At 40.3% G+C, this 23,520-nt stretch overlaps 1 protein-coding gene across 1 annotated transcript in view; it reads left to right on the top strand.

Annotated features, from left to right (window-relative positions):
• The first annotated feature begins 403 nt into the window (after nt 1–403).
• Nucleotides 404–23,520, top strand: part of col6a4a (collagen, type VI, alpha 4a) — a 43,410-nt gene continuing 20,293 nt past the window's right edge. Inside the window, exons 1-9 of the mRNA XM_066684011.1 lie at nt 404–512; nt 16,632–16,728; nt 16,807–17,415; nt 17,597–18,181; nt 19,126–19,713; nt 20,020–20,631; nt 20,728–21,288; nt 21,396–21,953; nt 22,886–23,461. Coding sequence (XP_066540108.1) covers nt 16,653–16,728; nt 16,807–17,415; nt 17,597–18,181; nt 19,126–19,713; nt 20,020–20,631; nt 20,728–21,288; nt 21,396–21,953; nt 22,886–23,461 — 4,165 coding nt within the window. The 5' untranslated portion in view covers nt 404–512; nt 16,632–16,652. The remainder of the gene's footprint in view (nt 513–16,631; nt 16,729–16,806; nt 17,416–17,596; nt 18,182–19,125; nt 19,714–20,019; nt 20,632–20,727; nt 21,289–21,395; nt 21,954–22,885; nt 23,462–23,520) is intronic.

The raw sequence follows: 23,520 nt of genomic DNA, 5'->3' as shown, positions 1-23,520 counted from the left end.
TAAAGCTAAAAAAAAACAAAGCTAAAATAACCTCATATTCCGTAATTCCGCCCAAGGTTGGTTCATTTTTATGTACATTAGGTTTTCATTTGTTTTAATGTGTTTTCCATTTTAGATTTTGCCGTTTTAATAATGGCGACGCCAATCAAATATTATCAGGAGATAAGCCAAGATTCGTTGGGACATTGCTAGCGATATGTCAGAAAGTTAGGTTGTTTTTCTTTGTTTTCTTTTTAACCCACCCGTTTTCCAGCTAGCCCCGCCCCCCTTGCCGTATTTGGCCAGCAGTCTCCGGGATCTGCTGTGTGATTGGTTACTGTCTCCTCTCCTTAATTTTGATTGGCTAAGAGCCCACATTCACCGGCGGTTAACTTGGGTGAATATAAACTCAGTCCCAAAGTAAGTGGGGAGGGGGTCGGGCGTGTCGGAATAGGGGTGTTAATACACAGCTCAGGGCAGAGGCTTTTTTGCAGGGTCTGGAGTGAGATTCCCACCCCGAGCTCCAGCCACATGTAAGTACTTCACTTTATTCATACAGAGTTGTTACATGTGTCATACACTTAAGTGATTTACATCATGTTTTAATCAGTAGATTGTGTGAATAAATTGTTCAAATGTATTATTATTTTTAAAAAAAACAACAGTGTGAAAAAACACATAGTTATTTATCTCTATTTAAGCAGAGAACAAGGCATAGAAAATGTTGTGATGATACTAAGCTTAAACTCTTGATTCTGAGCATGTGGGTTTGCTGTGTTGGTTGCTAAAACTCCACCAGAAAAATGTTTAGTGCATTCCTGTCTTTTGCTTTGTTATTCCCTTCTCTATTGTTTTGCTTTGTTTTGTCCCTTATACTGTGATATGATGTTTAATCATCAAAAATATCTCTGACATTTAAATGTTTATCAGCAACAGTATTTATTTTTCAATTTATAATCTGTGAGTTCAAGTAATTCACAAGTAAAGTCCACTCATTGTGGAGGTAGATGTTCAGCTGCACACACATTAAATGTAATGGCAGTGCCTTGCGGATGTTTAGTTCTTTCATTAATGAAACTGTGTGTTCATGTTAGATGAGTTGTAGTGAACCAGGACTAATCCTCCATCATTAAGACATGGTCTGTGGCTGAATGCTCTTATAAGAAGAAGTTGCTGTAGCAAATGTTGACAAACTACTCATTAACGGCATTGTTTTACATTAAAACTAATATCCACAATGACTCATGTTTGTAACATATTCTTAGGATCACTACGCACAATTCTGCTTGCTCTTCTGTACTTTTTACTGCAATTTCTACGTCAAGACTCTGCTTATAATCCATATTACTGACTATTCTGCTGTCCGTTTAAAATTGTAAAATATGACCTTTGGAAATATCGTTATACTTGTGTATAATGACAATAAAGACTCTCTTAACCGATCTTATCTTAACTTATCTATCTATCTATCTATCTATCTATAATGCATTGTTATTATTCATTCATTCATTCATTCATTGGTGTCTCTGTACTTAAAATATAGAAGAAGACATTTAAGATTCTTTCTGGTGTCTAGTTAGTAGTTAGTATTTCCATCTACACCGTTTAAATAGTTAAGAAATGAAATACGCAGCAGCAAATGTTACATATGAAATGACCAGATTCCGAACCTTTGGGCACTAGTATCTTTGCATTCAAATCAAATCAAATGTATTTGTATAGCGCTTTTTACAGCTGATGTTGTCACAAAGAAGCTTCACAGAATTATGGTAAAGACAAAGTTTTGACATGATATCTAAAAATGTAAAGAATGTATAAACGTAAAAATCCCCAGGTGAGCGAGGCCAAGGGCGACAGTGGCAAGGAAAAGCTCCCTGAGCTGAGAAAGAAAGCTTGGGAGGAACCAAGGCTCACAAGGAGTGATCTATCCTCCTCTGGTCAATCTACTGGTGGTAATAGTTAGGAGTCTGTGAAAACGTCAGTGTAGGGGGAGGTCCCAGGCGAGTGGTGGCGGCTAGAGCATGGGCAGCTGGTCTGAAGCGTAGAGCAGGAGCTAGACAGTGTCCAGTCGGACAGGCGGGCAGTCGTTTACTCGGAGGAAGGATGTGATTAGTTTTGATCTGTTTGGGTGAATGTAAAGGAGAGAATGTGAACATTTCCAGAGTGTGGCTAATGACTCCGAATAGCATTCAGAAAGGTTGAGTTCCTAACTGAACAGATAATGAACAGGACCCAACCAAGCAGTGCTGCAGAGAACTCTGTGAACTGAGAAGGGCACTTTGAAAGGCTCTTCAATGGAGCAGTTGCTTTCTCTTTGTATTCTTGCTCATGTTATGAAACAGCCGTTATACAGGGGCCTGGGTCAGTCAGGGATTGTATACTGAGGCTGTCCTCATGTGGGGGACCTGCTCTGTGGAGCATAATTAGAATCTTCATTCCATGGACTGCACAGAATCGTAAAAACCACCATCATAAATATTTCTAAATGTTAATTGGCAGTATCATTTGTTAGTCTTGTGCAAATAATGTGACATTTTTGTACCATTTATGTGAATGTAACTTCAGTGACTTGGCCTCAAAGGCTTTAAAAACTTGAAGTACAAAAAACCTACCCCCAACTCTAACATAAACAGGTTTTCCCAAAGGGTAAGTGACGACTTTTAAAGAATATGGTAATGGGGCTGTGATTCTGGCCTTAAAAAGGACTTGCGGTCTTGCCTGCTTTTTTGACAGTAAATCAGAGCTTTGGCTTTAAGTCTTTAAGAGGAAAGGATGTTTATAAAAAAGACTTGTAAACTAAACAGCAGATTTATGTTAAAGTTTCACCCAGTGCAGCAAACAACAGATAAACCGTATGAGATGAATGTCCATCATGAAAGACCACACACGTGTTAAAAATGAATGAAATGAACAAATGTTTTATGTCTAACATTATGTTTAGAGCAGTACATTAAGTCTTTTGGTCAGAACTGAAAGAAGTCATCTAAGGTCGATCGGACCCTGCAGGAAGTGTGCAATTTACTAAAATCTTGTTTATTGGCAGTTAGTGCTTGTTTTGGTAAATTTGTTTCCTAAAGCACACTATAAAGTATACAAACAGGGAAAGAATTGACTGATTTGTGAAAAACATGAAAGGATTCCAAGGAAATGACATTTGTAAATGTTGTAAACAACGAAATACACAGATATACACTATATAGCCAACATTATGAGGACACCTGTCTCATTGAACATTTAATGTTTTTTCAATTTCAATTTTTGGGCGGCATGGTGGTGCAGCAGGTAGTGTTGCAGTCTCACAGCTCCAGGGACCTGGAGGTTGTAGGTTTGAGTCCCTCTCCAGGTGACTGTCTGTGAGGAGTTGGTGTGTTCTCCCTGTGTCTGTATGGGTTTCCTCCCACAGTCCAAAAACACACGTTTGTAGGTGGATTGGCGACTCAAAAGTGTCCGTAGGTGTGAATGTTTGTGTGTTGCCCTGTGAAGGACTGGCGCCCCCTGCAGGGTGTGTTCCCGCCTTGCTCCCAATGATTCCAGGTAGGCTCTGGACCCACCGTGACCCTGAACTGGATAAGCACTTACAGATAATGGCATGGAATTTCAATTTTTGGTATTAAAATAGTTTGTCCCTCCTATACCGCAAAAGTCATGGGTACACTGCTCAAAATTTCAGTGCGGTGGCTTTATACCTTTCTAGCCCACGCTTGGCACTGGCCACGGTGACCTTTGACTCATGTGCAGCTGCAGTGCAATGATTAATTAGAGAGTATTTTTCTGTTTAGAGTATTTAAACTGTGTTTGTAAATCTGAATGACTTTATTAACAAGGGGTGCATCTTAAAGCAGCTGAAAGCACTCAGAAATAGTGTCTACCAAGTTTTGGACAAACATAATCTAAGGTAGAACTCAAATCAATGAAGAAAATATTTGGCTCCTCTCTTTCCTTCAAACCTCATATTAAGGCCCCAACCACAACATCCTTTTTCCATTTATGTAATATTACGTGCTTACTGTCAAGGATGCTGGGATTCTGGTCCAGGCATTCATCTCCTCCTGTTTGGATTGCTGTAAATCTCTCTTCATTGGCCTTCCTTTAAAGACCATACACTCCCTTCAGTGTGTTCAGAACTCTGCTGCTAGAGTTCTCCCTTATTTAAAAAAGTCAGCTCATGTGCTGGTGGTAGATAATTCAATGTGATGGCACCCAAGCTCTGGAATTCTTTACTGCAAAAGCTTTGCCTCTGCTCTTCATTTTCTGCTTTTAAATCTCAGCTAAAGACTTAACTCGTCTCTCAGTACTTCTGCACTCTGCAGGTATAAGTGTCTTCCCTTTTTCCCCCCTTCTTTGTGTAATGCGACTGTGGGTATTAGAAAGGCTCTATATACATATAGCATGTTATTATTATTATTATTATTATTATTATAAATAAATAGGCTGTGTTAATATGTTTAATTGTTGTATACAGTGTGAGAGACCTGTGATGAATCACCACAAAATGAAAAGGGTTGGGCCAGCTTTATTTTTTTTAATTGACTGAGTAATCGTTTTAATAAACCAAGTTTAAATTGATAACAAATGTAGAAATAAAGAGCCAGTGTGTGTTACTAACATTGGGTTAACTACACAACACACATTAACACTCTGGCCACCAGCACAATTACTATGTAGAGGGGGATACAATTAAAAGAAGCACAATAATTGGCCTGGGAATAAAGCAAAAAATGACACAGTAAAATAAACAACACAAAAATCAAGAAACAAAAGCCATTGAACAAAAAACTAATTTAAAATACACAATTAAAAATGAACAATCTTTAACTTTTCCTCTGACCTCTGTGGCCAAAATCAAATGGGTGCCCTTCATTTTGGAACTAAATAAATGCCCACTGTTCTTAGTGAGAATGTTTCTGATGACTGTCTCATTGGGCAGAGACCACTATCCACTGTTAGCAGTAATAAAAGGTCAACAGCATTTCAGAAAAAGAAAAGATCAGCATCCATCTACTGACTGAGCACAACAGAATTAATTTGAAAAGCCTGAAAAGAGCCATACATTTAGCTTCTGTCTAAAACTTTGGCACAGGAATGTTGAGATATCTGCATTCCGTTCCACAGGGATGTCAGGTAAAGGAACATCAGTTTGTTAAATTCCCTTCATTTGGAATGCCCCCGAAACATAAAATTTGCAGCAATGTTTGACCTCTATTTCGCTTTCTAAAGTAACTAGTAAACGGATTAATCTTCAGCCAAGTGTCTTGCGGTGTATGGAATCTGGGAATAAATGGGATGACATTACACAATTGACACAATTTGTAATGAACTCATGAGCCCAGTTACAAGTTTTGTTTCCATCTCTTAGTGTGATTAGGTAATGTCTAAGTGAACTGCTGTGATGTCCACAAAATGTGGGACCACTCAAGAAATCCCTACCTCATTAAGCCAGCCCACCAGAACATGTCTGGTTCTCAGCATGGTTTGTAAGTGTTTCAGTTGCGTAAAAGCTACACTCTTTGCTCAGAATGCAGCGGAAAAGAGGCCTTGTGGAGCTGTCCCAAGATATGAATGAATACGTGAGACATACTGTGAGGTTTGTGCATTAGTTCAACTAGACAATTAGATAGTTAGTTTAGAAACAGGTAAGAATTGCATAAACAAACAAACAAACAAACAAAACAGCTACAGGCTTGAACTCCACTTTTTGCACTTTTTCCTAAGCCCAGTTGAACATAGAAGCCCTTTGCTTCTCCTCAGTTTCCACACATTTGTGGTACCAACAAGACACAGACCCGCAGCCTTAGGGAGTTAGCGTGCTTAGCTTAAACTTGTAAATTGGGGACAGGCCTATGCACTGTACCGCATCAGCTTAACCCATTATATGCCTGCATTTACTTGATTTACTTAGTTTTACAGTTGTAAATTTAAGACCTAATGAAGCTTACAGGATATGCCAAAGTAAATAAACAAACTACAGGAGAGGTATAAGAGAGTGTTCTTCGCTCAAATCAGTTAATTAGGGTGACCAGATTTGAGAAGGTGAGAAAGAGGACACGTCTCGGGGGGAGGAGGGGGGTGAAGGCTCTCTCCCCTCGCTGCCGTTGTGTGCTTAGCTGAACCTATGTGTTCTTTTATGTCCTTTACACCTTAATTTACTACACAAACCATGGGAATTTCTTTTTTAATTCATCCGAGAACTTACGCTTACGTTTCGGCATAGCTGCTCGAGATGAGGGTAGGTACATGAGCTTTGCCTGACGTAAACAAGGACTACTGACGTGCAGACTGACCAATTAAATGTTTACAGAGAAGGTTATCGACCAATAACGGTAGCTCTACAGTCAGACCGTCCAATCAGAAGATTTTAGGCTATTTCACCACGCCCCCTTCTCACCAAACGGAGTAGGGGAGGGCGGGACTAGTTTGTGAACGAAACTTCTCGAAATTCTATGTAAGCTCTAGAAAAACAAAATCCCGGACGTTTTTTTAAGTCTAGAAAAGAGGACGTCTGGTCACCCTACAGTTAACAAACTTAAGCACAGGAGTTCAGTTTTTCTTGAAATGAGCCATCATTTCAGCTAAACCCACGTTTATATAGTTACAGGTTATATGAATTCTGTGCATCAAATCCTAGCTCAGTACTGAGCACGAAGCAGTTTATTGACTGTTTATTTTATGAAGAATTGGGTTGCCAATTCCACCCACTTTCTCTCTCTCTCTGCTTCGACAGCACTGATGAACATAATATGGTGTAATGAGGAATTTCCTCCTCTTTGGACCTAGGAAGTGACCGACAAGGCAAGGGTGTGGATTACAGGGAACTGTGGTCTATATGTCTGAGGCCCTGCAGCTGTTTGGAACATTTATTTTGGTCTAAATGATTAATATTCCGTCCCATTTGAAGTATTAATATTATAAACATTTCAATTTCTGAATATTTACTAAACTGTAGCATTGTTAACATTATTATAAATATTATATTTATTGTACTAAAAATGGTCAATAATAGAGTAGCCAACTTGTAAATGTTATGTTTTCACTTACAATCCATAGTGACAAGCTTTAACCTTTCATCTAAGAGACACATGTTTTAAATTCACTGTAATTATCCTAGAACAGGCCATCAATAAACCGTGGAAGAAAAATGACGTGGTGTTGCAGAGACCAAACAGTTCCAAGCTGGTGAAAAAATTAAGCCGGAAGGTTGATTAAACAGGGGTTAAGTGGCAAGATTTTGCAGGATTTTATGGAAGTAACGGGCCATACAACCATTTCGGTTACCTCTAGTCTCAGCTGTAGGGTAGGCTAGCAAAACGGAAGTGTTTATTTCCTCACAAGGCTTGCCTGCATTTTACAAGACAAAATTTTAAATCTCCACCACCGTCTGGGAACATCCTGGTTTTGATTCCAGAAACTGTGTTTAGAGATCAATGTATCACCAAAGCATCACTGAGGAGTTGTGGTTCTGTGACTGTTTTATGGGGCCAGATTTTTCAGCTTGGACAGGGACTCCGGTTCAGACAGATGGGAGAAAGTCCCAGTACCATGGAATTCTGGCACAAAGTGTCTTATGGCCCAATGAGATCACAGGCGCCACTTTTTGTGCTGTATACAAATTGATATATTTGGCATAAAATTAACTGTGCTTTGAGTCAATCATGTCAGTGGGGATATTTTTATGGGGCCACTTTACTTCAGCTAAGGCAGGGTCTCCAATTACGATATATGAACAGCTTCAAATACCAAGTTATTTTGGCACAAAAAAGCATGCCTTCTCCCAGAAGGTTCAAAGTAAAGATGAATTTCACCTTTCAATGTGTCAGTGATCCAAAACACACAGCCAGTCCAGCCCAGGAATGTTTCAGGAAATGGAAGCTGTGCCTGCATGGTCCAAGGCACGATCTGACCTCAGTCTTATTGAATGCCTTTGAACTGACCTTTGTTATCAGGAGTTCAGTCTAGAGGTCATAGGTAAAAGTGCGATCAGCATCTGCCTGAAACTCACATTCATTTAAATGCAGTGCTAAGTAAAACCATATGTACTACACCCTAAATTTAGGGGACAACTTCTTTATTCCAATGGATATCCTCTTTGGGTGCTTCTTTATACACCGATCAACAATAATATTATAACCACCTCCTTGTTTCTACACTCACTGCCCATTCTCTTACACCCACTGACCAAAAAGGAGCACTTTGTAGTTTTATAATAATAGAATATAGCCCATTGTTACTCTGGCCCAACAGAACAGATATGATTGGGTTGGTGGATCACTCTCAGTGCTGCAGTGACACTGATGTGTTGGTGTTGTTAGTGTAATGTGTGCTGGTACACGTGGATCAGACACAGCAGTTTTTAAATACAGTGTCCATTTTGTTAGACTCATCCACATTATTTGTCCACCAGTAGTAGCTCATCTGTCACGGTTTGGGTGGTTGGTCCTCTAGTCCTTCAGTACTGAGAATGATCCACCACCCAAATCATACCTGCTCTGTGGGGGTCCTCACCGCTGTAGAACAGGTTAAAAGGGGACTAACACATAGATGGACTACAGTCTATAATTAATTTATTCACTCTCTGTAACTGCTTACCCAGTTCAGGGTCACGGTGGGTCAGGAGCCTACCTGGAATCACTGGATGCAAGGCGGGAACACACCCTGGAGGGGGTGCCAGTCCATTGTATGGCGACACACACTCGCACATTCCCTCACACCTATGGACACTATTGAGTCGCCAATCCACCTACCAACGTGTGTTTTTGGACTGTGGGAGTAAACCGGAGCACCTGGAGGAAATCCACACAGACACAAGGAGAACACACCACACTCCTCACAGTCAGTCACCCGGAGGAAACCCACACCGACACAGGGAGAACACACCAAACTCCTCACAGACAGTCACCCGGAGGAAACCCACACCGACACAGGGAGAACACACCAAACTCCTCACAGACAGTCACCCGGAGGAAACCCACGCAGACACAGGGAGAACACACCACACTCCTCACAGTCAGTCACCCGGAGCGGGACTCGAACTCACATCTGGAGCTGTGACAGAGACTACCTTGTACCTGTTGCACCACCATGTCGCCCCACTGTCATTTAATGGACCAAAAACATTTAAACTGTCCAACTGGCATAATGTCTTTGGTTTCTCAGTTTGTTTTGCTGTTGACATTGTTAAATTTGTGGTAACGTTAAATAGAACAGAAGTCACAATGCGCTATTGTACTATGACATTGATATTTTTATTGATAGGTTATTTATTAATATTAGGTACATGTCTGTTATATGGACAACTAGGGAAAGCCTGAGCTCTTCTTTATTCATAAAAATGTGTGAAATATGCGTTTGTTGACTTCTGCCCTTAGTATTTATGATTTAAAGGAGCAATTTTTCATTTTCTCCCAGTATTCATCTTCACGCTATGAATCAGTCATTATACTAGCACCAAATTGTACTGACACTAAACGCCTGTGCTTGTTTTTGAGAAGAAGTTCTCATGCTTCTACAGTTATGTCCTGATATAGCTATCTATTAATAACAAAGCATCACACTCTGATTTGCAAAGACTTGAAACACTCCTCTGCTGTTGACTGAATAATGAACATTTGGGTAAAGTTGAAGACAAATCATCCCCTGCTGGAGACAGCTCCCCATTCTCCTGGTGTACTGTTCTGCACGGCTGAGACACTAACAGCTGCAAGTACTTACTCCTACTAATTCAAAGGGGAGGAGGAGGAGGATGCTGAGAAATGTGTTGTAAATGTGGCCAAGGTAAATGAGGAAATACTCCACCTGCATCGGCTGAAGAGGGGGAGTCATACAGACACGCAGAGAAACATCTTCCAGAGTTTCAGGCCAACTTCAGCTGTCAGTCTTCAGCGGTCCCTTGAAAAGGCTTTATTTTGTCAGAACTGGCCAACTTCCTATTGCCTTTGTGAATTCTACATTGCTGTAGACATCTGTGATCATTTGTTATGTAACCCTGCTGTTTCATTTGATGTAGGTTTGCAGAAACATTCATTTCCTGCGCTTGAAGTATTTTACTAATGCCCCTAAAACGTTCAGAGGAAAAGGGGAAAGAAGGTCAGCCTAAATGCTTAACGATTTGCTGGTGTTCATTTAAACAAAGTTGTGCTGCATTCTTCATTTCACAGACAAACCAAACATTTTCATTTAGTTAGGACCTTATGGCATTTCCACAGGGTTCTAAACACATTCAGAATGACAAATAAAGAAATGTTCCGTCTCGAATATCGGACAGAAAAGGTCTGAATTATGTCAAAAGGAAAGTTACATAACAGGCTTTCCAAATAAAAATACTTTCAAGTAAGTACTTCACCAAAAAAAAACAAACAAACAAAAAACAAACCAAAAACACAGTGCAACAGGTAGTGCCTCTGTCAAACAGCTCCAGGGTCCTGGAGGTTGTGAGTTTGAGTCCTGCTCTGGGTGACTGTCTGTGAGGAGTGTGGTGTGTTCTCCCTGTGTCTGCATGGGTTTCCTCCGGGTGACTGTCTGTGAGGAGTATGGTGTGTTCTCCCTGTGTCTGCGTGGGTTTCCTCCGGGTGACTGTCTGTGAGGAGTGTGGTGTGTTCTCCCTGTGTCTGTGTGGGTTTCCTCCTGTAACCGCTTATCCAGTTCAGGGTCACGGTGGATCAGGAGCCTACCCGGAATCACTCGGCACAAGACAGGAAGGAGGTCTGTGAGGAGTGTGGTGTGTTCTCCCTGTGTCTGCGTGGGTTTCCTCCAGGTGACTGTCTGTGAGGAGTTTGGTGTGTTCTCCCTGTGTCTGCATGGGTTTCCTCTGGGTGACTGTCTGTGAGGAGTGTGGTGTGTTCTCCCTGTGTCTGTGTGGGTTTCCTCCGGGTGACTTTCTGTCAAAACACACCTTGGTAGATGGATTGTGAGTGTGTGTGTGTGTGTCACACTGCAAAGGAGTGGCGCCTCCTCGAGGGTGTGTTCCTGTCTTGTGCCCAGTGATTCCGGGTAGGCTCCTGACCCACCGCGACCCTGAACTGGATAAGCGGTTACAGGCAATGACCCCATGATCCAACTCTGTGCTCATGTGCCATGACTGAGAGTCCAGGACAGTATGGTACCCTGCGTGACATAAAAAAAAATGTTGTTTTTTTTTACCAGCAGCAACAGCCCCCTCTCCACCCCCGTAACTGTCCAAAACAATTTTCACATTTCTTTGTTTGTTTATAACACACAGCTGTATCATATTTTCTCAGAACTGTCAATTTATTATTGAACATATTTCATGTCCTATGTTTACTTCACTTTCTTCGATCCAAATGCCAAAGACCAAGCTGAATTTCTGTTACGATCACATGAGGCTGGTTAAAATTTCCCTTTCAAGGGCAACAAGGGTTTCGTTAAAATTTGTTGTGGAAACAGACTGTAGATCTATAAACATATCCACCCCACACTTTATTGGGAGATATTTAATAATTAGCATGTAATTTTACTGTATATAGCTTTGCTTTTATACATTTAGCGCCAATCAGAACATATTTTATAAAGTTTTAAATGAGTATTATAGTCCCTTCTAAACATAATTTAACCTATGAATATCATTGTGAGACCAATATCATTTGTTGTTTCACATGTAGCATTAAAAACACACAACTGAATAAGAGACTTTTTCAGGTATAAATATTTGATGTTGAAACAAGTCTATTTAAAAAATGATGTACGTGAACTAAGACTAAATGACAAACAAGTGTCTGGTGGTTTATGCATCATATATATATCAAACATACTGGCAGTTAAATTGAGGCCTGTTTCCAAAAGGAATCTCAAATGGCTCTCTGCGTCCTACACACTGCATGGGTCATGCAACTATGCACACAAACAGGACAATAAATTTTAGCTGTGGCGACATAGAAGTTGTATCTGGATATAAACAGCCAACATCCAACATATTTGCACTAGGTTATCTGGCTGTACAAGCTACTATCATGACTTCCTGGTGCACTACTTATTCGAGATTCAGCCAGTTGCTTTTCAACTGCCCTGTGACGGTGTTAGCCGCATGTAGCCCCTGCTCTGGTACCGTTAGCATGGAGGTATTCAAACGTTTTCCCCCCTTTTCAACTGTGGGGTGAAGGCCAAACTAAAATGAAAGAGCAAGAAATCACAATAAACACCATGTATACAGACCTACAGATACATTTCTCACGTGAAGCAAATTTCGATCGTTTATCCATCCATCCATCATCTGTAACCGCTTATCCAATTTAGGGTTGCGGGTGGTCCAGAGCCTACCTGGAATCATTGGGCGCAAGGCGGGAATACACCCTGGAGGGGACGCCAGTCCTTCACAGGGCAACACAGACACACACACATTCACACCTATGGACACTTTCGAGTCGCCAATCCACCTGCAACGTGTGTTTTTGGACTGTGGGAGGAAACCGGAGCACCCGGAGGAAACCCACACGGACACGGGGAGAACACACCAACTCCTCACAGACAGTCACCCGGAGCGGGAATCGAACCCACAACCTCCAGGCCCCTGGAGCTGTGTGACTGCGACACTACCTGCTGCGCCACCGTGCCCCCTCAATCGTTTATATTTATAAAAATAATATAAAGAAACATCACTGAATGTGATTGTGGTAAAATATTAAAACATTAAAAAACGAAAAGCGTTTTATAACAGAGTCGTTTAAAAATATTTATTTTTTACATTTTTTATTTCTCCATTCACCCGCACCCCCTGCAATTCAGGAAGCTCCCTGCCCTTTACGTTTTTAACTAGTACAGCACAGAAGATAATTGAAAAAGAATGCGCCTATAGCAGGGGCGTATCCGCTTATGACCCAAATTGAACCAAGGCCCACCTAGTGGGCCAGAGCTACTTCCTCACGCGCAAGTGCACATGTGCGGATACACTTCCCTTTGTGTCTGTTCTGCACAAACACACGTTCCCGTGAGTCGCATTCAGAGCTGAAGCGTGAGTGGGCGTGATTAGGGTTGCCAAACTTCCCATATTTGGACAATAAAAGCCATGTTCTTTATTTGGAACCGACACAGGAGACGTTTTATTTGTATTTCTGAGAGAAGGATGATGTGTTTGTGACAGCTGCTTTTCCTCAGACAGAGGGAGGTACACCACACACACCACTCCACAACTACATACCTCTGCAGGCCGGAGACCTGCAAGTAGCTGAGACAAACAGGCTGGAGAGCAGCATATGGGAGGGACGAGGGACATACACAGGAAGTAGATGGATACCAGCAAGTGGCAGGTTATGGTTAGGGTTAGGTTGTCCCTCCTACTTGGAGTTGTACCTCTTACTCTGAAGTGCCTCTGTGTCAGGATCACGGGGGCGGACTGACGGGGGCGGACGCACTTGCTAAAACACAGTATACTTTTTATTTAAACAAGATATAACAAAACAGAGAGACTTCGACAGAAAGACAACAAGCAGGGAGCTACCAGAGACATGGACAAAGGGAGCTACACAGACTTAACCTAAACACTGAGAGCTAAAGCAAACAGGACAGACAGACAGACAGACTGGAGGGCTAATCAACATGACATGGGAAATTAAATGAATGACCAACAAACAGGAAACTGAAAAGAACCGACAAGGGAACTTAAATACATTACATAGACAAGAGACACCTGAGACAGATAATGAGGGGGGCAGATTACAAACGACACTGATGAGGAGGCGGGACATGGACAATAACAAACAGAGCCATGTGCCAAGTGAGCACATGGTGGGGAAAACAGACATGACAGGACAAGGGCGTGACACTCTGGTCTGCAAAGATACCCTTCTCAAGGGAGGGGCAGATACTCTAAGGCTCCTAAACAGAGAATGCACTTTTCATTGGTCCTCAATTCTATTTAGTAAATCAGCAGCCAGAGTTAGCTGTCCATCATTTAGTGCTGCAGCCAATGGAGTCACAGTCCTGCCCACAGGGGTTTGCAGTGTCACTGAAAGCCAAAAGTCAGTACTAAACCATTATGAACTTACAGATTTGCTTTTAGATAGAACTAATGTTAGCACCGTGTCCTGAAAAAACTACATTCCATTCTCCCTTAACACATCTGTAATGACAAGTCAGCTGACTGACGTTTAAAATCCAAGTAATTCTTTATCCATAAAAATCACATTAGATCATTTCATATAGATTAACAATTCTTACATTAATTCAGAAAGTTGGCAACCATAGATGTGATTGAGATGTGATAAGGCCTACACACCACATAGTGCCCACCCACTTTTGCCCAGGCCCAACAAAATGTCAATTTCTGGCTACGCCACTAGTGTTTGTTAGGAATCTCAAAAACCCACCGACCAGAAAGTAACGTTTTATATTTTTTCTTGATGTTTAGCCTATAATCACTGAAGGTCTATAATAGCACAGATATTGGGACATTATATAAAAAGGTTAAATCATCTGTGCATTAGGAAAATGATTCTGTTCAAATCTGCTGAAGTTTCCCAAAGAATAAATTTATAATTTACTTTCTACAAACCACATCTAAAAGCTGTGGTCCTGTGATACGAGTGGAATGTGCTCTTGTGGTTGTCTTGTGGTTGAGAAAGTTCATCAGCATCTTATGGTTCAGGTTATTCACGTGTAGGTCTCATCACAGGTCATGTTTGTCCACTGTTCACAGATTATAAGACAGTCTGGGATGTTCAAACATCTGTCAGATGTCTGTGTGTTGCTTCATTTAAAAAACAACGCTAATATTAGTGAAGACAATAAATGTCTCCCTTGAAGCAGGGGCATAAGATATTGTACAAACCCCATTTAAAAAAAGTTGAATGCTGGGTAAAATGTAAATAAATTCAAAATGCAATGATGTGCCAATCTCTATGTAATTGTAAATGGTGCAAAAACAATATTTCAAATATTGCTTTTTTTGCCTATATTTGCCTATTTTGAATTTGATGCAAGCGACCTGTTATACAAAAATGTTGGGACTAAGCAACAAAAAACTGGTAGAGTTGTGTAATACAGGTCTACTTTTTCTGTCCGTGTTTTCCCAGTAGATTTTGTACCTGTTAATCAATAAATGTCCAAAATAAGACCGCAGAAATAACTATTAGTTGTTGTTGTTCATGTCTGAGGGGACTGTGTAAGAAACAAGAAACAAGCTTGATGACTAATTTACACAGATAAGCCATAGTTTTTAAAAACAGGGTGATGAGTCTACTAAAGCCAGATGGAAGTAAGACACAACTAATCACAGCCTAGACTTGTTTTCTGGCAAAATAAAGAATTTATGGAAGTATACAAAAATGTGAAGTTGTATAGCTTTACAAAGGAGGTATTAAAAAGTTTAGTACAACTGTAACTCTAATTGTACAATGTTCTAAAATGATTTAATATAGTTTTAGACAAAAAAAAAAACCACCACATCTGTAGTAAAATGCAATTCAAAAAGATGTGCAATAAAACCTAAAAATATATGCTTTTAATGTTCTCTGCTGCTTTAATTGATATTATAAAGAATGTACTACAATCAAAGGGGACATCTACAGTTTTGGGGAAACATTGTTCTCTGGTTTGTTTTCGTTCAGAATCTGTGTCCTTTAAGGTGGAAAGGTATGTTTGGGGGGTAAAAACAACTGTTTTTTGTATATGAATATTTTTTGATCACTGTTTGAAATATCACACAAACTCAATTGTAACTTGAGTTGTTTAGTTTTTTAGAACTTTTGGGAATGCAGTTAGCCAGCCCCCAAATTTGGAGACATTTCCACCTTAAGTAATCTGAAACAGCAAATATACGTCAATATTACCAACCTATGGAGCAGGAATAGAGCAATATCCTCATCTCAGTCCAACATTTAAAGGTCTACTCACTGTCTAAAATCCTCCAGCATATGGTGAGGAAACATCTGCAGAAAGTGTTTTTTTGTTTAAAATCATGAATGTAAACTTACATAACATGAACAATGAACTGTTAGAATGAGTGTACTCAGAACCTGATTCTCCACTAGTATTCTCCCTCTTTCTTTGGTTTAAGAATAAACAGCCATTTACAGAACAAAATGAGGTGTAAACAAACAATATTTATTTTAAGAAATAATATTTAAATAGACAGCTGCACCACTTAAGGTGAAATAGAAGGAAAAAAACTGGTAATTCTCCAGCCTGAAGTTTGTGTCACCTTAAATTATGCAGTATTTTGTCCAGGCACCTGTACCTACTTCACTATTTAAGGCCTAATGAAAACATCAAACGTTTAAGGTGGAACTGAAATTTCACTCAACACTTTGTCAACAATAACTCTGTCATTTTTTAAGGTGGAATGGAATAGGAAGGACATTTTAGAGTATATTGGGGTGATTGAGTAAGTTTAAACAAGTAATAGGCAGTATAATCAGTATATTTTCAGTTTCTGCTTCAAAGTTTGGCTCATGATACTGTGGCACTGCCAGGCTTTTATGGTTGTGGAGAGCAGCTGCGTAATGCATTCCACCTTTAAAATATATTCCCACGGCTATGTTCATAGACTACTGTGTTTTAACAATCCAGCCTCTTGAAGAACAGGTTTACCTCACTACTGTTTCCTCAGTTCAGTCTCGTGGAGTCTTTGCTCATCTATTTTAAACTCTTTTAAATTCACAAAAGTTAACACAGATTACTGAGACAGTTGTTGTCATTGTTTGTCCCAGGCCTTAGAGGACCTTGCAGCAATGGGATTCATAAAGGGACTGCTGGCTGTCTTCACTTTAACATCATGTCTCTTCACATGTGGTGCACAGAAAACAGGTATGGACATTTCACATAACATTTAATGAATGCCGAAATACATGCATTATTTTAATAATAATTAATACTTTCATACAGTGTGTACAAAGGAGGCTTTGGCTGATATTGTTTTACTGGTGGATGGCTCATGGAGCATTGGCACAGAGAACTTCCAGAGGATTCGTGACTTCCTACGGATGTTGGTGGAGAGTTTCGATGTGGGTGCTGACATGGTTCGAATTGGCCTAGTACAGTACGGCAACTCAGTCCGCACTGAATTCTTTCTCAACAGCTACACATCCAAGGAGGAAATTGTTCAGTACATTAACACCCTCCCGTACATGGGTGGCGGCACTAAGACTGGAATGGGGTTAAACTTCCTGCTGACGAACCACTTTAATGAAGCAGCCGGAAGCCGTGCTAAACAGGGGGTACCTCAGATCGTTGTGGTGATCACAGATGGACAGTCACAGGACAATGTGGCGCCATATGCGCAAGAGCTGAGGCAGAAGGGGATAGTAATATATGCCATTGGAATAAAAGATGCTGACATGGATCAGCTGGAGGAGATAGCCACGGAGCCTTACGATCAACACATCTACAGTGTGTCTGACTTCACAGCCCTGCAGAGTATTTCTCAGAGCTTCATTCAGGTACTCTGCACCACAGTGGAGGAAGCCAAACGTCAGGTGACTCAAATCCCCCAAGGTAAAGGAGCACAACAGCAGCTGCTATGCTATTAGTAACAGTATACGGAAACTATGTATCTTAAAGTTATCTTAAAGGACATGCTACGACATGCCTGCATGTAGTTAATCTGCTATTTCATTTGTGTTTTTCAATGCCATGTCCACTGTCAACATAATCCTTTGTATGTGTTTATTTCTAGTATGCAGCGCTAACTTGGCTGACATTGTGTTCCTTGTGGATGGCTCTGGTAGTATCGGTGATGAAAATTTCCTGAGGATGAAGCGGTTCCTCCACACATTCATAGAAGGTCTTGAAATTAGGCCTAATAGGATCAAAGTTGGACTAGTACAGTTTAGTAATGAGCCCAAGCAAGAGTTCTTGTTGGGACAATATTCAGACAAGAATGACCTCCTGGAGAAAGTTGACAACCTCCAATATCTAAAGGGAGGCACGGAAACAGGAAAGGCCCTTCGATTCCTCGAGACACACTACTTCAAAAAGGAGTTTGTCAGTCGAGCCGGTCAGTATGTGCCTCAGATTGCTGTTGTGATCACTGATGGGGATTCATCCGATGAAATGAAGGAACCAGCCAAGGATCTGCGGAGAAAGGGGGTTTTAATCTTCACCATTGGAGTTGGTGATGTCCATATTAAGGAGCTGCATTCCATTGCCAACAAACCACATCATCGGTTTGTGCTCAACTTCACTGACTACCAGGAATTACTGAGAGCAACTACTACCACAATGAACACAGTGTGTTTCTCAGTGGAGGAGCAGCAGCAGGGTAATGTTGTGTACACAAATATACAGCATGAGTCAAAAGTTTGACATACATACCCATAGAAGAATTTTTTATAGCAGTGGTAACATCAGAACCATGAAATAAAACATGGAATTATGCCATGAGTCAGAAAAGTCTTACATCAGTTCCCTTTTGTATTCTCAGCACATTCATGGGGTGACATTTGATACTGGTGCAAAATAGAAAGATTTTGTAACTGATAACATACTTTTCCATAACATCTCTTAGATTATAGGATATATAATTATAGAATATTTTTATTGTAAGTTAAAGCAAATGGTTTTCTGAATTTGTTACCAGTGTCAAGTAAGGTTTAGAAAAGCCTCTAGGTTCAGTGTCAACATAACTACCCTTATATGTATCAGTCTTACCTGACTGTTGAGTAATTGTAGTTCAGTGTCCACTACATATTTACTGTGCAGTAACTTTTGTATTATTTCGGTAATTGTTATTTAGATTGTAGACATATCACATTATTCAAAATGCCTTAGAATTTTTTGTTTAAAAAATTGGTAAAAAATGACATTAACTACATTATACATGATAGGTCTTATTTTAAATTAGTGATATTTACCATCTGTAAGGAGTTTGGTGTGTTCTCCCTGTGTCCGCGTGGGTTTCCTCCAGGTGATCCGGTTTCCTCCCATGGTCCAAAAAACACAGTGTCCATAGGTGTGAGTGAGTGAGTGTGTGTGTGTGTGTGTCCTGTGAAGGACTGTCGCCCCCTCCTGGGTGTGTTCCTGTCTTGTGCCCAATGAATCTGGGTAGGCTTCGGACCCACCGTGACCCTGAACTGGTTAAGCGGTTACAGATAATGAATGATATTTACCATATAACAGAAAATATAAATAAGTTCCTAAATGTGTTTCCTGCCTTTTTTCATATTTATTTTTGTTGGACATTGTTTTGCTTTGTTTCTGTTTCAGCTCTAGTTCCAGTGTTTGCAGATGTACTTGTCTTGGTGGACAGTTCCGCTCAGCAGGCAGAAATAAGACAGTTCCTCGCTGGGCTAGCCAATCAGCTTAATGTGGGGATTAAATCCAACCGGATTGCTTTGGCTCAGTTTGGTGAAAATGCATTTGTGGAATTTCTTTTCAATGCTTACAAAACTCAAGCCGAGGCTGTAAAGCTCATTCAAAGGTTCCAGCTCAGAAGGTCTACACAGCGCAACCTTGGAAAAGCGTTGGACTTTGTACGCACTCGCTTCTTTAAGGCTGAATCTGGAAGCCGCATTGCACAGGGCTACAAACAGTACATACTGGTGGTGAGCAACGGAAAATCTGATGACAATGTACACAAGGCAATGCGTACACTTAAGGCTGCTGGGGTGACCATTGTCGACGTTGATGTACGCAAAGACGTGGACCTGTTACTTCCTGGAACTGCTCCAGGTCTTCCAGTGGATAGGACATTGTTTGCCCCTCCAGAAAAAACCTTCCACACTACTACTACAAATGTTATTGAAATAACAAAAAAAATTAAGACTGCCATTGAAACTCCAGAAGTAACAGTGGGTCAGTTTGTCTTTATTTTACACAAATGAGCACAGTAATAGTAATTTGCAGCTTAATTGTTTTATGACACTGATGATTGGTTATTTTTTATTTGTGTACAAATCTTTGGGCAAAATACTCTACTATAGATATTAAAATATCAGTATATTCACAGTTTGTAGACATAAATGAAAGAAACAAAAATACGCATATATACTACAAGTATTCAGTCTGAAAGCTTCTGAACACAGTATAAATGAACCTTGATATTTTTCTCTTAACACATCTATCATGTCTTCTGTTGACATTTGTTTATTCATTTTACAGACTGTGAGAAAGCTAAGGTGGCGGATATTGTGTTTATTGTGGATGCATCGGACAGCATCACTGCTGTAAATTTCAAGCTGGTGCGCAACGTCCTCTTCCGCTTCATAAATAGCCTGGAGATGAAAGCTGACAATGTGCGAGTGGGAATGGTTCTATACAGTGACACGCCCAAGGCTGAGTTCTACCTGAACACTTTTGATAACAAAGATGACATCCTGCAGTATATACACATTTTGCCATACAAGGGTGGTCAGACCAACACTGGCAAGGCCCTGAAGTTTGCAAGAGACAAAGTCTTCAAAGAAGAGCTGGGCAGCCGCCGTGGAGTGCAGAAGATTGCTATTGTCATCACACAAAGGCAGTCTGAGGATGATGTCACAACAGAAGCTGCCGAGCTACGGCGCTTAGGGGTCAATGTTTATGCACTGGGGATTCAAAATTATGATTTTGAACAGCTGAAAGATATCGCATCCCACCCTCACAGGCAGTTTGTGTTTACTGCAGACAATTTTGCACAGCTTTACGTTATGGAAACATTTCTGAGGAAGGCTGTATGTAACAATATTGTCCATTCCACTGCTGTCCAGACAGATCAATCCAAGTTAAAAAAACGTAAGACATTACTTACAATGTTCTCTTCTAAGATAAAATCAGCAGAGATTATTACTTATGTCAAGCAATTTACCTTTTTACTTGTTGCATTTTTAGGGTGTACACAGACTGAAGAAGCAGACATCTATTTCCTCATTGATGATTCCGGGAGTATTGAACACTCAGACTTTAAAGACATGAAAAAGTTTATTCAGGAGTTTCTGCTGATGTATAATATTGGGCCAACACTAGTTCGTGTGGGTACAGTGAAGTTTTCTGACAATCCTACACTAGAATTTAGCCTGACACAATATAGAGACAAAGTCTCTATTGATACAGCTGTGAGTGGCATTGTCCATAAAGGGGGAGGCACATCGACTGGCAAGGCTCTGGATTACATGCTTCCACTCTTTGAGGAGGCCAGAAAGACTCGTGGTAGAAAAGTTCGTGAGATTCTTATTGTCATCACTGATGGAAAATCTCAGGATAAGGTGAAAATGCCAGCAGAAAATCTAAGGAAAAATGGGGTGTCCATCTATGCCATTGGTGTGAAAAATGCAAGCGAAACAGAGCTTCTGGAGTTGGCGGGTGATCCAGATAAGAAGTTTTTTGTCACCAACTATGATGCACTCAAACCTCTCAAGCATGACATTGTAACTGATATTTGCTCAGAGACAGGTAAGGGTGCTCAGAGACGGGTAAAGTTTATGTGTAAACATTTTATTATTATAAATATTAAGTCTTAATTCTGATTTTGATAAAGGTGATTTTTTTTTACATTTCAGCTTGTGAAGACATGCAGGCAGATATCATCTTTTTGGTTGATGGTTCATGGAGCATTGGCACTGAAGACTTTGCAAAGGCAAAGAAGTTCTTAAATACCATGGTCTCCAAGTTTAACATTGGGAAGGATGGTGTGCAGGTTGGATTGGTGCAGTTCAGCACAGACACAAAGGCTGAATTTCAACTGAACACCTATTATGATTCTGCTCAGATAATACAGGCCATTAATGGCATACAGCAAATGGACCAAAATACTCTGATTGGAGAAGCACTCAAATACCTCTCAGAGTACTTCGACCCACACAAAGGAGGGCGTACAAATGTACCAAAAGTTCTTGTTGTGATCACAGATGGTGAGTCCCAGGATGAGGTTACTGATCCTGCCAAGGCCCTGAGGGACAAAGGCGTTACCATTTACTGTATAGGTGTGGGAGAGGCTAATAGCGCACAGCTGAGAACCATCAGTGACTCTCCCAATAATGTGTATATGGAACAGAACTTTGATGCATTGAAGTTCTTAGATAAAGACCTACTGCTCAAGATCTGCAACTCTGCTGATGGTAAGACAGAATTATATAAAAAAAAATATATACATATTTACAGTAAAAGTGAGATAAACATCTGTGTAGAGTGTCCATGTTCACCCAATGTCTGCATAGATTTGCTCTGGTGTCTCCGGTTTACTCCCATAGTCCAAAAACATGGAGGTTAAGTGAGTTGGCTACTCCAAGAGCTGTCCTGGTATGAGTGAATGAGTGTGTATGTGAATGAACGTCTGTATGGGCATATGCCCAGATATGGACTGGCATTGTGTGAACCTCTGGTGCTACATGCCAATGAGAGTGAGCCATGCACGTTGGGCTGCTATTTCCCACCAGTGTGTGTGTTTACTGAGTGTTGAATGGATAGGTGTTATGTGTAGTGTTGGTTGTAAAGCACACTATTTAAGTGAATTAATTTAATACTTTTTAAAAGTCTTGGTTTGTATATTAGAAAGATTGACCCATGGCAAGACTTTCTCAGGCAGCTTTCTGGAATAGATTTGAACTAATTGTTGTCATTATTATGTAGTTTTAATCAAGTAAATATTTATAATAATAACAAGACCAACATTAGATGTTGAATAAGAAATTGAGAGGGAGAATGGAATTAACAGGGTTGAAACATAAAGGTGTGCCTTGCTGAATGTGAGATTCAATGTCAGCTGCTTATGTTACTTCCACTGTCCTTTCTTATTCCACTATTAAAATATTTAGGTGGCTATCGTCATACTTGAAGGGTGTTTACAATAATAGCCAATGTGTTTGAAGCAGATTTTAGAATGCTGCTAAGTTTCTGTACCATATATTTCTAAAATATTGTACTCCAAATTTTATACCGACTTAAAAATCTATTGCATGTGCCAATGTTTAGCTATCTTGTGCATCATATAATATGTTCTCATGCTTACACACATGAATGATTATAAACTGACATTGCTTTCTTTTTTTAGATTGCCAGAAAACACAAATGGCAGATGTTGTCTTTTTGGTGGATGGATCTGGCAGCATTCGTAATGAGGACTTTGAGAGCATGAAGTTTTTCATGACCTCAGTGGTCAACAGCACAAATTTTGGGCAACATTATGTCCATTTTTGTGTTATATTGTACTCTGAAAACCCTGAGTTAAAATTCCCGTTGAACCAGTACCATACAAAAAGAGAAATTCAGGAAGCTATTCGTAGCCTGACGCCACCGGGTGGAAATACCTACACAGCCAAAGCGTTGAGTTTTTCAGTGCCCTACTTTAAACCAGACCAAGGTGGGCGCGGGGATAAACGTGTCCCACAGATTATGTTTGTCATCACAGATGGAGAAGCTACAGATCCACAGGATTTATCCAAGAGTTCACAGGAGCTCCACGCTCTTGGAATTAATATATATGGCATCGGAGTGAAAAATGCAAAAAGAGCTGAATTAGAGACCATCACCAACGACAAGGAAAAAGTTTTTGAAGTTGATGACTTTGAAGCTTTGAAAGCCCTTAAGCAGAACATTTCCAATGTGATCTGCAACAACTCTAAACCAGGCAAGTACATGACATCTATTTTCATCTCATACCATCCATAAAATAAACACCAGAAACAA

The sequence above is a fragment of the Hoplias malabaricus genome, chromosome 10 (assembly GCF_029633855.1).
Source record: "Hoplias malabaricus isolate fHopMal1 chromosome 10, fHopMal1.hap1, whole genome shotgun sequence".
NCBI lineage: Eukaryota > Metazoa > Chordata > Actinopteri > Characiformes > Erythrinidae > Hoplias > Hoplias malabaricus.
This window is presented reverse-complemented; position numbering and strand designations above follow the sequence as displayed.